General features: G+C 44.1%; 1 protein-coding gene across 1 annotated transcript in view; it reads right to left on the minus strand.

Moving 5' to 3' along the window:
- PTPRT (protein tyrosine phosphatase receptor type T) overlaps positions 1-18818 on the minus strand; it is a gene marked incomplete at its 5' end in the record, with an annotated part of 453063 nt that overhangs the window by 64187 nt on the left and 370058 nt on the right. Inside the window, one exon of the mRNA XM_084218107.1 lies at positions 5523-5658. Coding sequence (XP_084074233.1) covers positions 5523-5658 — 136 coding nt within the window. The remainder of the gene's footprint in view (positions 1-5522; positions 5659-18818) is intronic.

The raw sequence follows: 18818 nt of genomic DNA on the forward strand, positions 1-18818 counted from the left end.
ATATCCAAAAGGAGAAAAAGAGAAAAGCACATAATTAGATTTAGGTGAACTCCAGGTTTCTTTTTCAATACACAGAGTATTGGTGCTGTTTTCTGAGATCCTGTTTGCCTACACTTGTTTCAGGAGCTGTATGTTGGTGAGGAATAAATAGAAACTGAACTGGAGACAGGTTGTGTTTCCACTTCTGCCACCATGAATAAATCCCCTCACCTTTAATTGCCTCACTTTATCATGTCAGTACCATGGGCAATGAGATTTAATTTTGCCTCTCAAGTGCTTTGATATTTTTGAAATGGGAAGAAAGATGTCAGAGCTATTAATACAAGTAACAATAAATAGGGAAGTGACAATGTAAGAACGCCACAATTTTGGAATATTTAGACAATGAGCAAATTGTCTAATGATAAATCAAGCTTCATCAAACTCTAAAATGCAAATAGTTCATTAACAATTCAAGCATCACTCCATATTTATAGCTGAGCACTTGGGGCATGCATTAGCTTTCTGCATCACTGTGATTAAGCATTTTCTACCACAGTTTCTCAACAATTCATTTCACAGCACCACAAACTGAGCCTTGGCATTCAGTTGTAGCTCAAGAAGTTATATTTACCCTTTCATAGCTGGAAAGGGGCTTCTCTGAAAAGACTGGCTCATGACAGACCTAGCCCAGGGTATTAGAGATTTACCACCAGCCACAAGAAGCCACAGAAGCAGCAGTGGTCAAGACAGGGAAAAACAGTGAAACAAAAACTTATTGCACAGCTTTAAAAGCCCATCCTTGAAGATACTAGGACGACTAGGAATCACTTAGAAATGCAAATCCAGCTTTCAGGTGTTCACTTCCGTGGTTGCTCTGAACACAACTTCCATGAGCACAGGTGGAAGCAGGTTCAGCTCAGTCCCTCTGTGCAGTCACCTCTGTGCTGTGCACACGTGGGTAAAGAGCAGGTCATGGGGGTTTCACTGAAGGGGCTTTTCCTGATGATGGCCTTTGGTATAAACCTGCTCTTTTGGCCAGATTCCTGAGGCATGCCACATTCTCGGGTTTCTGTGGTTGAGATGACCCTGAGGTATCAAAAAGTCTCTTTTTTCCCAGCCCCACAACTGAAGAAGTCGAGATTCCTTGGCTCTGCTTTTCAAGGTTGTTTATCTTTTCTTATCCATTCCATTCTTTCTCTGACCTGCTGAGCTCTGTCCAGCAGGTCGGGTTGTGGCACAGTCCCTGCCCTTGGGGTGGTGTTGGCTTTTTATACTAAGAACTACCTGTACTTTATTTACAATAATTTCCCAATACCCATCACCTGTGTTAGACAGTCTGTCTCTACTCTAAACCAATCCAGAAGTGTCACCATCCCAGCAGAGGATGGAGGACAAGAAGAAGAAGGACAGGACACGCCCAGATTCCTCCATCTTGCCTCTTGAACCCCCATTCTAAATCCCCAAAATTCTACTTTTTCACCCTGTGACAAATTCACTGTCATTCTACTCAAACCCTTGTGGCTTGTAACTCCTCCCACAGAGTTGGGAATTGTTTCCATGGGCTAAAATCAAAGGCACAGGTGTCTGTGACTCCGTGCCAAGGTCTCTGAGCCCCTGCCAGGGTCTGGAATCACCCAGGGCAGCCAGAGGAATCTCCTGGATCCACCTGGATGTATTTTAACTAAATGCTATCATCTCCTGAAGGCAGCAATTCTGCAGGCCCTACCAGTTAAGGTGCAGTGATTGCCACTGAGCTTCCCTGCGAAAATCCAAATTCCACTGAGCCTTTAAACAAAGGGAAACATGACCAAGATGTAGAAAATGAGAACACATGCAGCTGAACCCCTGAAATCTCCAAAATTATTCCATTAAACCAAGCCCTGGGAGAGGCCAGGACCAGGGCTCACACAGCTCTATTGACTGGAAGTGTTCCCTTGAAAATCCTGCTGCTCTTTCTGCTGCTCTCCTGTCTGGGCCACAGACATCTGGGATCCCACCAGACTCTCAGCCCTCATTAAAAAGCTGCACATCCCTCCAGGTTGCAGAGGAAAGCTCAGAAAGGTTTGCTCCATAAGGGCAGAAAATAAAGGAAGACAAACAAAAAGGAGGATTGTGTTTTGAAATTGGACATTATGGCTCAAATTCTTCCAAAATATGCAGCCTGAAATAAGGACTTACTAAAGAATATTTCAAAGCTTAACTGTGAGAACTGGTCAGAGTTAGGGTTCAGTAAAAACACAACCTGGTCCTAGAAAGTACAACAGAGCCCAAGCCCCTGCCTGTCTCCCACCTGAAACAGGGACACAGGTCACTCAATGTGTCCCTTTTCCTGATTCTATCCTACAGCTTGGGTATGTTCTGCCCAAGAGGCTTTGGGGTTTTATTTAATTAGTTTAAGGTAACCACCTAAATCCTAATCCAGAATAAGGAGCTGAATTTTCATAGGAGGAAATAATCCTAGACCCTACATAGCCCCAAATCTCCTTTTTTGCTACCGACAGCAGTTTAAAGAACTTATTTACAGTGCATCCATGACAGGCTGTCTGATCCTATTTATTCTGTCTTGTATTTAAAGGGGTCAGTGGAGGCTTTGTCTGCTCAAACACACCAGCCTGAGAGGTGTCACATTCTTCACTCCAGGGAAACACAAGTCACGATTACACCAGAATTAAAACTGCCCAGATGAAATCAGGACAGACCAAAATCAAATACTTTGGGAAGGGGCAAAGTCAAAGGGTATTTTCTCCTGAAAAGTATCTCTTTTCTTTTCTTGTTTCCTTTTGTTTTTACAAAATGATTTTGTATACTCTGTTATACAAGTGTTATTCAAATAATATTAAGGAAAAAACTACAAGCAGCAACAAGAGAATTGGAAATATTTTCATTCAATAAAAATGAGATATTTCAGGATATGTATCTGTTAATGAAAGATTGTGGTTCTGCCTTTTGTGAGCACATACACTCACGTAGGCATGGATGACCACCTCTAAATTAACAGGTTAAATTATCACAGAATCAGAGTGGTTTTGGTTGGAAGGGACCTTAAAGATTATTCCAATCCCCCTGCCATGGCAGGGACACCTTCCACTGTCCCAGGGTGCCCCAAACCCCATCCAGCCTGGCCTTGGGCACTGCCAGGGATCCAGGGGCAGCCCCAGCTGCTCTGGGCACCCTGTGCCAGGGCCTGCCCACATTCAGAGGGAAGGATTTCTTCCTGATCTCCAATCTAGATTTCATCTCTTCCAGTTTGAAGCCATCCCCCCTTGTCCTGTCCCTACATGGTTTTTGTGTGAAGTTTCTTTCCATTATGTTGCAGCAATTTTTATATTTCATATACATGTCATGATGATACTATGGCTTAACTCTTGGAGTTAGTGGGTTCCCAAAACCAAGAAGCCAAATTGTTAATGGTTTTGATTTTAAATACTGTAAGATAGTAATGTTTAAAACAGAAATTTATGTGTACACACAATTTTGATATTGATATATAGATATGGAAACTTTAGCAGACTTTAGACAACCCTAAGTTTCAACTAAAACTTTCAGACAACAAATGTAACATCAAACCCAAATTTTCCACTGGTTGGCTTAATTTAGCTTCACACACCTGACTGAACCCTCTTAAACATTTTTCAGCCTACAGAAAGTTTTGAGTTCCTGGAATTTTTGCAGTTTGTTCTGCTGAAACTGTGAGCTGCTTGCTCATGCTCAGTGTCTGAAAGATTCCAAGCACCCACAGGAACAAAAGGAGGCTCCTGATGATACCAGTGCTTATCTCAAACCTATGTCCTCCTTCTCTTCTAATCCCTCTCCTTCCTCTGCTCTCTGTTCACAAAATGCTTCATCCAGGAAATCCTGTCTGTTCCCAATGAGCTGTGATGCCCTGGACAATGGACAAATGTCACTGGGATATTTTCCAGCTCCATTTGAGGACAGCATCTCAAGTTCAGCTCATTGAATGTTTTTTCCTGAATTGTTGCCTTGAAAGACTCCACTATTTGTGCACCAAGGCCTTGGTGCAGTGGGAAGGGAACTGTTTTTAAAATGTGGCTAATGCAAACATGGAATGCAAGAGCTTAAGCTCCAAGTGCTTCTGTTTGCAAAACAAAGGGAGAACTCTGTTGTTAAACTGCTCTCTCAGAAGAGTTCAAGCTTTCAGCTCTGCTCCTCCTGAAGGTCCAATCAATTTGTGGCCCAAATCAGCTTCTCCTTTTATAAAAGCTGGTCCCAACCCACACTAGTTTACAAATGCAATGAGCCTGACAGGCTGAGGCTCATTCCCAGGGAACACTTGTCCATATGCAGCTGTGAGCCCCAGCTGGACATGGCTGGTGGTGCCCATCCAAGGGAGCCCAGGTGGGATGTGATCAGCAGCTCTGGAGGTGTGCTACAGCCTCCCAAACCTCCTCCTGCACTCAGAGATTCTAAATGGGAAAAGATTTTAAAGTCAATGAGCCAGTTTATTCCTTATTTCAGCGTGTCTTCCAGCAGGTATCCTTGCAAATTGCAGCAAACAGACACAGACTGCAGGGATTCTGCTTGTCTGCCCTGGGAGGGGCTGTGGAAACAACACAGAGGGAACTGTAATTTTCCAGCTCTAGGGAAAAAAGGGGAGAATTTAGATTTCTAATACTCCCACTCGCCTCCTTTCCAATGTTAACTTTGAAGAAAATTGCCCAGGTTTACAGAGCCTGTGGCAAAACCAGCTAGAGCAGAGTTGTGTGTGTGTGGGACATCACACCCAAACTCAGCAAGCCCGGCTGCTCCAGGGACTTGGCAGGTTCACCTGAAGGTCCTGGGCACTGTCTCGGGGCCAGCTGAGCTCAGGGAACTTGGGAACTTTCACACAGAGCAAAGGGACCCTCAGTGTCCAACCCCTGGGACTCATTCTGCATCAGCAGTAATTTTGCCTGGGGGTTTGTCTGTGTTATCTGGGAGAGAATAACTTAGGTTGTAGCAGTTCAGGACAGACAAAGCATCAGAAAACTCAGTGTTGGAAAAATGGTTGGGATGAAGCAGCCACAGCTTCTCTGGGCTAGGGCTTCACCTCTCTCACAGGGAGGAATTCCTTCCTAATATCCAATCTAAGCCTCCTCTCTGTCAGCCTGAAGCCATTCCCCTGTCCTGTCACTCCAGGCCCTTGTGAGCTCTCCCCATCTTTCTTGCAGGCTCCCTTCAAGTACTGGAAGGCCACAACTGGGTGACTCCAAACCTTCTCTTCCCCAGACTGAACAATCCCAAGTCTCTCAGCTTTCCTGGTAGGAGAGGTTCTCCTTTTATCCCCTTTATCCCAGGCTATTTTGTGACTTATCCCTTGGCATTAATTATCAATTAATCATCATTCTCTCTTTGCAGTAACAACCATTCTTTTACTGCTGGATCTCCCAGAACTGATATTTTCTCTGGACTCAGTGCCAGTGTTATGTACACAGGCATTAACTGCTGCTCTCTGTCACACATAAAGAATGCTTTATCTTTATTTATTCTTCCTTTGCAAACTACAACAGGAGGTCCAAGATGGAAGCAAAGCAGAAACTTACCTTCTTTTGATGGTAAGCATTGCTCCCAAGAGGATAATAACAAACATCAGGAGACCAGCTATAACTCCAGCCATTTTCACCGTGCTGTCAACTTGCTTTTCAGGTTCCACTGCGTTGGAATTCTGGGTGGAAGCTCCTTAAAAGATGGAGGGAGAGGAAGGACAAGATAAAAAAAAAAAAAGAAATTTCTAGGCAAACTGTGCAATGATCCACTTTAAATATTCATTTGAAAGCCTAACAACATATTTGCAATCAAATTGCAATAGACAATTGTCCATCTAACCAAATCTGCCTTTAATGAGGGCTAATGACAGATAATTCAGAGCAGTAATAGGGTGTAAAATCCCAGTGTAGTGCAAATGACTCTAATATTTTACTAAGTTATACTGTAATGGGGCATTTACTCTTCTGAAGCACTCAGCATGCACCCAGAAACAAGAGAACAACAGTTCTAATTTTAATCTCAAATAGTTTAAATGGACTTGAAATCCTTACCCATTGAAATAGTGAACACAGTAACATGTAATTATAACAATACTTCTGGCAGAAACTTTTTTCCCTCCAAAATCAGCTCACATTTGTCTTTCTCACTGTATTGGAGGCCTGGCTTTTTTAAACATCCCATTACAGATATACATGTAACAAGCATTCATCCAACATACAGAGCACCCTCCACACAGAATCATGGAATGATTTCAGTTGGAAGGGACCTTAAAGCCCATCTCATTCCAACCCTCTGCCATGGGCAGGGACACCTTCCACTAGACCAGGCTGAACCTTGGAGCTCCATCCAGCCTGGCCTTGGACACTTCCAGGGATTCAGGGTCAGCCACGACTTCTCTGGACAGCCAATTCCAGTGCCTCAGCACCCTGCATCATCACACAGCAGGCATGATTCTCCAGCCCAAACCAGAGAGCATAATTTCTATTTGAAATTTTGGGGCATTTTGGTTTGCTTGTTTGGTTTTTTAAGAAGCGAAATCTACACACCTGAAAATAAAACGTGTTTAGGAGCATTATTTGCACAGCATTTCTGCTCTAACTGAGCACCTTGGAGACAGCTGCCCTCTACCCTCTTGCTGAGACCTCATTAGTCCTCATTACAGACCTCAGCTCTGCTGACTTCACTGCTTGCTGCACAGAATATTTCCAGATATAGCTTAAGCCACTGAGCTTGATTTAGAAAGCCCCACAAGATTTGACTCATGGCTACTCTAAAGACTAAATAAGCCTATCTTCATTATATTCCCGTTACACTTAACTACTCCTAAAAATATCACCACTGCAGCTCACAAAGTTAAATGAATTCATGTTACATGAGATCCACTCTTATCTTGGGCTTCACCTTTGCTGCTGCAGTCAGCCAGGTCTTCCTCTGCAGCTTAAACATGGGCAAAGGGAATCAGAGGTGAACACAGAGCACTGACATCAGCAGACCAGAATTGTTTTGCTCTTTTAACAGCTCTGTGCTGCTGATCTTGAGGAAATCCGAATCATTTCTGTTCAAAGTCACTTGCTGGGGGATATAATATTCAGCCAAGCCCGTGTGTTGGTGGGACAGCAGTGTTATGGTCACTGGGGAGTTGTTTTGCCTCTTTGCCACATGTTAAACTGCACATGCTTTAAGAGATGATGCAGTGATAAAAGCATGATTTCACTTCTCCTACAGCTAAGCTGTTAACCTAGTTTACTCAGAGCAAAACACAAAATTTACCAAGCAAAAAGGGCTGGCTCTTGGAATCACACGTATCATTTTCAGCTTTTGCCCCTGACAACTCTGCTATTCTGCTGCATTCACCAATTTGCCCTTTCAGCTAAGAGTTCACTGATAACTTCTGTGCTCACAGGTCTGAAATGCATTAATGGGACTCCTGAGCATGAAAATAAAATAAGGGATCAGTTGCATATTTCCACCTTTTTTTGACAAGCTCTCCCACAATCTTGCAGTAAATGTGTGCAAGAGGTGAGCTCTACACCATCAGACAGGCAATCCCCACACTGTCACACAACAAAGGCAATGAGAAAGGTACAATTTCTCCCTGAAAATGGCTAAAACTCTATTCATTGAAGTGAAAGTCAGAAGTACTCCAAATTATCCTTCAGCTGAGCTGCAGTTACTCTTATGACCCTAAATAATAGGTGTTGGAGAATGGTTTTCTACTATAAACAGCACAGTCAGATGCCCCTCATTTTTGTACCATCTGAATACCCTCATGAAGCGTGAGCTGTGTTAGAAGAAATAAGAATGTGCTGTCAACTCCATCTTCTGATCCCCCAGATTGGTTTGATTTTGCCAGGCTGCTGCTCGTTACTCCAGGCAACGTGTGGTCAGAGTGTTTTTATCTGATATTTCCCACCCCACTGCAGGCTCCTGCAGCTCCAGGAGGAGAAGAAAGGCTCATTATCCATCCTGACACTTCCACTCCGTGGTGACTGATTCACTCCAATCTTCTGGGCCACTCTATCTCTCTTGGCAAAGGCCAGCAATTCCTTTAGGCTACCAGCCCAACCATTTGTAAGTTGTCTCAGCTGATAGTGCCTAGGAATGGAGGATATGACAGTGTCAGCAAATTCCTGGCTCTGGGATTCTCAAAGCCTTGCAGTGAAACATGGCTGCACAAGTCCATTGTTTTCCTGCTGTTCTGGCATATTTTCCATGCAGATGCCTCAATTTCCTCTGGCTGCTCTGGTTTCCCACCTGCCCCAGCAGCAGCTGTAGGTAAGAACATTCCTGTCCTGGCAGGAGGAGCTCTGTGAGCTGTTTCCCTCAGGACATGACTTCTGCTGCTCCTGTCAGAAACGCTGTTTTGGAATTCAGTTTTGCTTCTCTCCTTTATAGAGATGCAGGATCTGAAACTCTCTGAGCACAGCAGCCCATAAAAACTGCTCAGATGGCCATTTCCTACAAATATCTTTAAACACACTTGCAAATCTCTGCACTGCTGTGCTTGAGGGGCCACCCTTTTCTTTCTGAAAGACCATGTTTATATATTGCTGGAATGAAAACAATTCTGACTGTATTTTCTAGTGGTTGCTTCCACCCCATTTCCCGGAATGAATTGTTCCTTGTAATGCTGGAGCAGTAAGACACAGAGCAGGTCACCACTGTTATTAGTGTGTGTATTTCAGTGGCACCCACAGCCCCCACAGAGGTCAGGACCCCGTTACTCTGCACTAACACAAACGAGGACAATTTTCTGCCCTGAGCTTGCTTCCTTAATAAGAAAGGCAAATGGCAGCAGGCAGTGGCAGAGGAGTGAAGACTGGAGGTCCTCTGACTCCCTGTCTGTGCCTGATCTCCTCCACCAGGCTGCTGCTCTCAGAGATGCTCCTTTCTGTGCTGCACAAAATGCACCATCCCAGGAGCCAGAGCCTGACTGACTGCCACAGGCACTGACACTCACCCCGCACTCCACTGCTCAGTCAAAGCTATTGCAACATTTCAGTTCTTTTCCTAGCAGCCCAATTGACTTGGTTTCTCTTCAATCCCTTCCAAAATTCCCAGATCCAGCATCTTGCCGTGGGCCAGAAGACGCTGGAGGAAGCACGCTGATGGGAGGTGCAGCTCTGGTGATGCTGCAGAGATGCAGAGAGAGCAGGGCAGGGGCACATGGCCAATTTCCCAGAGCTGTCCAGCTCATCAGCCCATGAGAAGTCAGGTTTCTGGATCATCACACACTGATGGTTTAATTAAGCTTTTAATTAAGGTCTAATCTGGCCATGCTGCTGTTGATTCATAGCATCACAGAATATGCTGAGCTGGAAGAGACACACCAGGATCCCCTGCACAGACACCCCAACAACCCCACCCTGAGCATCCCTGGGGGTGCTGTTCAAACTCTCCTGGAGCTCTGGCAGCCTTGGGGCTGTGCCCATTCCCTGGGCACCCTCTGAGGAAAAACCAGCAGTGGCATCTAAGGGAAAGCTACCACTGCAATCTCTCTCCCAGCAATTTCTACACGGGTGTGTTATTTGAAAATAAGCCCCAAAATATAAAGCAACCTCCTGTGTGGAGGTGGCACTCTGAAAAACATCCAGGAAAGAATGATTACTGAGTGCATGTAACTAAGCAGAGCTGATAATACAAGTTTCTTCCATAAAACCTATTTCACAAACTGCAATTTGAAACATTCTTTACTTCAGGCAGCAATTACAATATTGCATTTAAAAAAAAAAATGAAACTGCCAGGAAAAAGAATTCAAGAGAGCCATAAGCAGGAGGAAAAGTCAGGTATTTATGTGAGGTTTCCAGCTGGTGAGGCACAAAGTCCTGCAGTGGAAGGGGCACCACAATCACCAGTAGCCAAGACTCTGGAGGAGAGAGAAGTATCCCAAGGCTTAACAGGATAAGATAAAAAAACCAAATAAAATTATTCTAAGGACAGCTGGGTCAAATATTTAGAGTCAAGGAAAGGGCAATGCAAGTGTGAAGGAGGGAGGGAGGGACAAAATGAGAGAAGCAACACAAGAAATGGGAGGTTCAGCCACCTCCAGGAGACAGGAAAGACCCAGCAAGGGGACAAGTGTGGCAATGATCAGGTTTGGTTTCAAAATTGTAGCACCTAAGAACACAGCTTCCTCAGAAAGAAATCCACTCTTGGAACAAAAAACAATCAGAAAAATCACTTCAGAGCATTATTTAACCCAGAAAAATTAATGAAAAATATTGGGCTCCCAGTCATTATGTGTTGAAATGATCTGCACAATCAGAGTAATTTCTTTGCAGCACATAATGGCCAGGCAGTGGGCTGAATGTAAAATCTCCTAATAGACCTAGAGGCTTGTATTCAAAAGACAGCTATTCTCAAATCACTTGTAAACACGATTTCCTTTATTTATTTTTTTTTATGGTGCTTTCTATGTGAGTGGCCTACAAATTCTTACAGCAGCTCTGCATGCAGGAATGTTTTCCCTCATGTTTTCAGTTCCTGATAAAATCTCTATCTGTAAAACACAGTCTGGAGTGCAAACACGAGGGCAGACAGGTACCTCCAGGGATGATAACACTGAGATAAGGGTGGAAAGGCACCTTTTTACATCCTGATGTGGAATCCCCACTCAGGGTGCCAGCTGACCACACCCTCCAGCAGTTTATTAGCAATAAAAACAGTCTGTGCATGATGCTGGTGCCTCCATGCACCATGAGCCAACAGAGTGGAACAGCTCATCACATCCAAAAGCCAGATTCCTCTTTGGCTGTTTCTTTGTTGCAATTCATTAAAAAAATGAACATTACAAAGAGGATCACCACACACAACGTCACTACACCGATTTTCCACCTCCAGTTATTGAAGACTGCAAACAGCACAGGCTTAAGCCTATAATGAGACACAGTCATTTCTTTAACAAAGCTCAAAAGGAATTGACAGAATGATGAGAGCCAAAAGCTTTCAACCATATTCTGAGCAGAGAGAGCAGCAAAGCAAAGCAGTCCTGGAGAGGAAGACAGACCAGAATTTGTATGAGGGATTTTTCAGGCTTACAGGTGGAATCTGTAGGAAGATGAGGGTAAACACACAGTGAGACATCAAGATCAGCATTGCTAAGCTGAATGAGAATTAAAAAATAGCTGTAAGTGAATAATTGATCCTGGAGATTCCAGGCAAATCCATTCTTTTTTCCTCCTGTTTTCCTTCCTCTCTCTTCATAACAGGAGCCCTTAATTTGAGCTAAAAGCACATATATGGTGCCCAAGAATGACAAAGGTTATAACATTTCCCTGAAAGAGGAGCTCAGCTAAAGAGAGCTGCTGTGATGCCAACAAGTGATGTGGATGGTTCAGGGGGGAAGAGCATGTTTCTGTTTTAACTCTTCACTTTTGCAGAACTGTACTTAAAAACTAGCTCAAGAATTATAGAAATTGGAAACAAGTACAATTACCAACATGACAAGTTCAAATTTACAGATGTGACTTAAATTTTGTGAAGTCTTAGACACACAGAGATCAACCTTTTGACTGATAGCAGGCAAAATCTTCTCAGTGCCTGACAATGTTATGGATATATATGAGATTTACCACAATTACTGACTTTTCCTCGAGTCAGCCCCCTCTGAATAGTTACCCTGCTCTCATCATGATTATCATGAAAAATCCACACTCACAGCAGCTGCAGAAGCTGCAAAACCAGCGAGCAAAGCCCAGGGGTGGGCAGAAAGTGAACACTGAAATAAAGTCACCTTTTGAGCCCAAGTGGATGAAGGTGCCTCAGGTACCAGGGTGACCTACAAAAAGCTGCCCTGAGAGGTTTCACTCTGGGCTGGGGGAGCAGCAAGGAGAGGAGGAATCTCTCTTCCAGCAAAAGGGAGTCAGCTGGGCAGCGTCAGGTCTAGCCACATTTCTCTTCACAGAGAAAAGCAAGGCACAATTCTTCCCAAGGATTTCTGGGATTCACATTCTCTGAACCTCAGAGAAAGGGAAAACACAATTCTTATCACTTGCTGTGCCTGTGTTTGTGCAGAAGCAGAATGCAACATGGAGATTGTTTACCCAGAGTGATGGGGTTTTGTTTCCTTGGCCTGTCAGGGTGTCTGTGTGTTGGGACTGTTGGGGACAGTCACAGATTCTGGGCAGTGTGAGAGTTGTGTGCAGGGTTGAGTGCTTGGCAGAGTCAGTTTTAGATGTATAGAATAATAATATAGTATAATAAATGAATTAATTAGCCTTCTGCTATCCATGGAGTCAGAGGCATCATTCTCCCCCTCGCTGGGGCCATCTCACATTGCTGTATCAGGAGTCTGTGTGCACACACTCAACGTGTGCTGCATGAACACCAGGACACCAGGACACTTCCTGGGCTCTGCCAAGTTGGAGCTGCACTTTCAGGCAAGACTGGAATGAAGATTTCCCTTTTCCTCTACAGTAACACTACAAAACAATCTCACACCTACCTTGCAATTTTATCACAGATCCTAATGCAACCAAATAGCTTTTAATGCCCAGCTCCTGGAAGAAGCTCAGAAACTTGTTAACATCAACCCTGTTTCTGAATACTGGCTTATCAAAAAAACTTATTTAAGGAGACAGGCATCATGTATTTGCAACAGTCCTGGGTCTGTCATGCCTTTGGAAGTGTTGTTAAAGGACACTGATGTCAGGAAAATTAATCCACAAACATCAGAGGTTTATGTCCAAAAAGGAGACAGAGGAGTCCTGTAACTTTATTCCAGTGAAGGGAGAGGCCATGGGGCATCCCCTGGGGTCTCTCTCTTTCCCCATGGCTGAGGTACTTGGGAGGTTCAGACTTCCCAGAATGCCTGATAATGAAGATTCCCCTCTAATGTATAACCCTTCTTTTTAATTTTTAATTCTTACAGAATTTAGGGGTTTTCCCCATTGTTTCTTTCAATGTCTAATTTCGTTTATCAGCAAACCTACAGTTTATTTATAAAGGCAAACACCTTTTTCCATTTCAATCAATAGAATCCTTCTCATTGTTTCTTTTATCTCCCATTGCTAATTTTATCTACCAGCAGACCCACAGCTTGTTTGGAAAGACAAATCTGTCACTCCTCTCACTGACAATAATAATCTATTTATGAAAATCATTTTAAGTGAACTGCAGTACCTGCCCAGTGGCTGACCCACCTTAGACTGGATCTGCAGGTTTCAAGAAATGGAAACAAAATCCTGATCACCCAAATCAGTTGGTGTGAGGGTGTGAAGGTCAGGATAATGAAACCCCACCATCCTCTAAAACATGAGAGTCCCCTCCTGCCTTCCCCCCCCTCAGCCCCTGTGCAGAAGAGGCTCCAAGGGACATCCACAGAGCTGTTCCTGCAAATTTTCAAGCAGAAGAGATGAAAAACAAGCCCCTAAATTTCATAATCGTCCAATGCTCCCTGCATTCAAACTAAGTAAAAGACAGCCAAAGGAAATATTTTCTTAATTTGACCTTCACATGTGGCTTTCATGTCTAACTACTGACTCTTCTTTAATTTCCACTCCTTTCTCTGGCTACCAATTTTTCTGCAAACAAAGGTGAATGTCCACTGGTTCAGGGTCAGCCACAGCACACAGCCAAGAGCATCCTTTCCCAGCAGGTGGAACTTGAAAAAGGACAAGAACCTCCACACTGCTCCAGGTAAATCCTTGCCTGCTTTGGTTCCTGGAGGATTGCCTCACACAGCTATAATAGATTTCATTTTCATTTCTCCAAAGAAATATTCTATCCTGTTCTATCCTGAAGCTACTTGTGTCCTAGCAATGGATGCTCTGAATTACAAAAGTGATGTTTTCAGTCTCCTGTTGCTAAACTATCTCAGATTTTATTTTAAACACTGTGCTTCTTCTCTTCTTACCTCCAGCTGCCTCTATTTTAATTGGGGAGCCCAGGATTAGGGTCTGGCAATGCAGCAGAGCTCTGGAGTAGATAATGACCTCTGGACACGAGGCTGGAGATACCAAATGCAGTTCACTCCTGGCCTCATCCCATTCTGCACTAATTCAAAGCTGTGCCCTGGGATGAGGAAGCCCCTAAAGGGATTGTGATGCACAAAAGTTGTGCTGAAAAATAACTTTTAGAAGGCAGAAATTTGTTCAGGGGGAAAAAAAAAAAACAACCAACCATTTTCACTCATTCAACTTAAAAAGTGTGATAAACTCCTCTGAAATAAATAGCACCAAACAGAATAAACCTGTCAAAGGAATAATATTCCAGTGTATTAGAAGACAAAATGCAGCAACAAACAGATTTGAAGTGGGATTAGATCTGTTTAAAAAGTACATTATCTGTCTACAAAACCAGAATGTATTTCAGGAAACAAAAGAAGCCTCTTCAATGGATTTGAGGGAGCAGGAGTTATTAAATCAACAGTTTTCATGTGCAGCAAAACTGCGTGGGAACAGCAGGAACCTTTTCCTTCCTCATTTTCCACTGATTTTTTTGCAGTTTCCTCCCTCCCAGCCCAAGATTTCCCTGGCCACATTTCAGAGCCAGGTTCTTCACTGAGATATCAACATTCTCCCAGGAAGTTTCCTTCTTCCCACGCTGATGCACTCCAAAAATCAGGACCTTTATTTCCAATGCATTTGAACTTCCCAGTAATCCCAGCACCTTCCTGCCCCTGGATCATCACAGCTGATGTGCAGTTGAAATAATTGTTGGGTGAGGAAATCATAACTAGGCAGGAACAACCATGCAGCACTGGGAGGGGAGTATTCTTAGGGAAATGCAATCCATCTAAAAACTGAAAAAGCAACCCTCCTCTCCCATTAATCTCATGTAATGCTGCCACATCCCAGCTACTCACTCAGGCTAAAGCAGAACAACCTAATTCCACAAGCTGATGGGATCTCCCCTCCCTATTTAAATTTTCTGGAGTTAATGGTGATCCTGGTCCCAGTGTTACACATGTTGGGGCAATTTTATGGCACACAGACCTCCAAGTTCCTTCTCATGGAAACGGCAAAACCCTTGAGAGGTTCTGAACCTCCCCACTGTGAATGACTCGGTGCTGCTGAGGCTCAATTCTGCAGCATCTCTGGCTCCAGCAGAAGTTTCTATAGAAACTACAGTTTCTATAGTTCCTCTGCTCCTCTTCAGAGGGCTTGCAGAACAGTTTTCCTTTTCTTGCCACCATTTCTCTGACAGCAGGACTCAGCTGTCTACGAGTGCGCACAACAATCAGCCCCAGAAAAGGGCACAGCTCCTTTAATTGGAAATGCAAGCTCAGCTCCATCCACACTCAGGGGATCCATGGGGCTCTTCCACCACACTCAGCTGCTGCTGTGAAGATTTAGGAGCTGTTGAGCCCTCAGCTGACCCTCAGCACAGACAGATCTCCCCCTCGAACCGAAGGAGGGCCGTGAAAGCACTGCCCTCCTTCATGCTGCACTTGGAACAATTGTAAAACTCATTTCTCATGCAAAACAAGTACTAAACAAGAAGTCACGAAGCTGCTCAGAGCTCTGGAAGTTTGACCAGTTTTCCTTTTTCTGAACTGATAATCACCTGTGCTCAAGAGGCTGGGCGGGTTTCGCGTGGTCACCTGTTGTCTACCTATCTCTGCTAAGAACAAGCAAAATGGTTCCCAGGCAGCATGCACGAGACAGAAAAAAAAAAAGGAAAAAAAATAAAAATGTACCTCATAATGGTTATTATAGTTCCATTCTTTCATTTGCAAGAACTCACATTTTAAGGAAAGAAGAAATGAGTATCGAGAGATAAGGAACCATTAATGAGCCCTCTGCCTTGGTTTCAATTACACTGTGAAATTAATTTAATGCACTTTAGGAATACAAGAGGTAATCGCTCTCTCTTGGTAAGAGGTTGCAATTTTCTCTAATAAAGTGTCGATATAAATATGTTGCTTTAAGACAGGGAGAACAAGTCAGTTAATTCAGAAAGAATGGGACATATTAAAACAAATGCTGTCAAGGAAACCAAATGGCAAAACCTATAAATAACTCATCTGAATGAAAATTGTATGGCAGAGAGCTGGTAAATTGGGGTTTAATTATAAACATTTTTAAAGACTGTTTTATGTTAATGAGATGCATCCGAGTGCCTAATGCTGTGAAAGATAACATTAGTCCAGTAATTAAAAAAAAAAGAGAATAGCCCATGTGAGGAGGGAAGTGGCAAGAGATCTGAGACCGATGAATCTGAAAATAAAGAACATACGTGGATACAAAAGGTTCATAATGTTTTACATGCTGGCAGAGTGGGGGATGGCTACACAGAGTGGACAAACGCAGGGAGCTTTTTGATGGATCATCCAAGGTCACCCCAGCAAGGGCTGGGGGAGAGTCCCTGCCACTGGCCCTTCCCACAGACAGCACCCAGCCTCACCTGGAGGCACTGGATGGAGGGCACCCAGCCTCACCTGGAGGCGCTGGATGGAGGGAAAGGAGCTCAGGGCATGTGCTGGCCCAGCTGGGAACCCACTGGCTCTGCTTTGGAGGACCTGCTGCTCTGAAATGCTGATGGCACCCCCTCCTCCCAACGTTTAACAACCCAATACAAAAGGATTTGATCGAGTTCATCCCAGCAGGAGCAGCGCACAGAGAACCGTGGAGAGAGAGCACCACCAGAGAGCTGGGAAGCAGCTCCTGCACAGAGCTGGGCTGAGCTGAAAGGGGCTGATCTGAGCAGCCTATTTCTGGCTAAAGAGGAGGAAAGAAAGCTGGGAAAGCTCCAAAACTCCTTTTTTTTTTAGTGGATTAAACCACTTTTTAAGTCACTTTGCTTTGGTTTTCTTGCTGTTGGGGCAGTGGGACACAGAGAGCAAACTCCCTGGCAGCCAGCTGGAGCAGAGGCGGCGGAGCAGCCCCGTGCGTCTCTCGAGTAATTAAAGAGACTCAGCTCCGAGCAGGTGCCTTGCAGCAACACCCAGGATGTGTTACAATCCCCCAGCAACACATGCCTAACACATCTCACTGCCTAATTACTCCCACACTCACGTTCGGTGCCCTTGTTAATCCAGTACTTCAAGGGAATTCTTGCCTTGCTTAAACCCGCCTGGATCCCAATCTTGCTGTGGCTGGTGTAAATCAGAACTCCTTTCACTGGTGCTAATGGAGCTGCTGCAGTGACAAATGTCTAGGAATGGGAAAATTAAGCCTCTATTCCAAAATGAACATTTAGTCTGGCACCAGTAGTATGTATTTATTTACTTGCATCAAATCAATTTTTTTTTCCCCCTCTGGTACCAACTCAAGCAGAGCTTTTAATGCTGAGATTGAGCCTGACTCCAAAATAAGGTTGGTTATTTTTTTCCCTGATCCCTATCAAAGACAGCACAGTGGCATCCTCACTGGCAGCTCTGATGATTCTGTTCAAGGCAGACTTCAGGTTTGCTCACTCTATCCTCAGCCAAACACCAATGGAAATGAAGGGGAATACAGAGCAATGCCATTAAGGATAATCAACATAACGAGCAGACAGAAGACAGCACAGACACAGGGGGTTATCCAGAACATTCCAGCTATTGGCCTTTGATCAGGACATGGTGTAATCACAATTTTGTGAGTGTCTCTGTGCATTGCCCACTGCAGAGAGAGGGCAGGTACAGCCCCCCTCTCCAGGGGCTGGTCCCTTAATCCATTTGGAATTAATGTATGGTGGGAATGCATCCTCAGGGCATATGGAAGCCTGAAACTGTGGGAAAGCCCCCAGAACCAGCTGGTTCAGCTGTAGCTGTGGCAGCTCCTGTGACATTACCATCACCCAGCCCTGCTCCTTTGGAGAGCTGAACCTGCCTCAAATCAGCCACAGCTGGGGCATTCCAGCTGCGTGCTGAGGGCCAGGCACTGGGAATTACAGCATTGCAATTCAGAGCCAGGGCCAGAGGAAAAGAATTTCCACAGAGATTTCTGCACTGCTCACAGAGGAATAAGATATCTACCTATAAATCAAAAGTGATATGAACCAAAAGTGATATAAATCAAAAGTGATATGAATTGAGACAGCGAGAATAAACACTAGAACTACCATCATTTCTTGTCCTTTTCCATTCAAGTCAATAAAGGAAAAAACCTAAAGGATAAGATCACCAAAAAGCAGTGGCTCTAGACATCCTCAGGCTCTACCCATCTCTTTAATGTCTCTTATTAAATTAATCCTAGCAAGAGATTTTTTTTTCTAAAAAGAGATGACATTCAGAACCAACAGAAGGAGGGGGCTCATTGACTGGGTGGCTCAGTGACTCTTCCTGGTGACCTAACAGGGTTAATGGGAATTATCTCAGTTTGCAGAAGTCAACTGAAGGTCAAACACTGACAGGACACTTTGCTGAGGTACCCAAGTCAGAGAGTGCAAACAAAAGGTCGTGTCAGAATGTCAAGCTGTGTAAGTTATTTTGTTTTGAATATTCACACAGCAAATATCTTTTCTGCTAGCATGATAACATTCTTCCACCAGCTCCAGAAAAATGAACAACTGAAGTGACAGAAATGGAAGGAACTACTGGTTTCCAAAAATTAATTAATGCAGTATCTCTGATCTCAAGAAGAGACCATGCTATTGGAAAAGCTTGTGGGGATTCATTTCACCCAGTCCTGCTCTTGCTCTTTCTACCACCAGAAAGCCAAAATCAGGTATTTGAAATGGTCCCACTCCTACCAGCTGAGAGAACTGAGAGGAAGGACACACATAGACTGAGACACATAGAATGATTGCAACCCAGAGAATGAATTAAATAAAGATTTTACAAGGAACTTTTAAACAGGAAAGGAACAAGAGGGTATGGGGAGCACCAAAGTCACAGATGAGAAGGAGAAATGGGAGAAATGGTTCCTTCTCCTCAGCTTCCAGTGGTGACACAACTGCTTACAGCCCCACCAGTCTGCATTACAGA

The sequence above is a fragment of the Fringilla coelebs genome, assembly GCF_963513975.1.
Source record: "Fringilla coelebs genome assembly, chromosome: 18".
In the NCBI taxonomy this organism is placed as follows: Eukaryota; Metazoa; Chordata; class Aves; order Passeriformes; family Fringillidae; genus Fringilla; species Fringilla coelebs.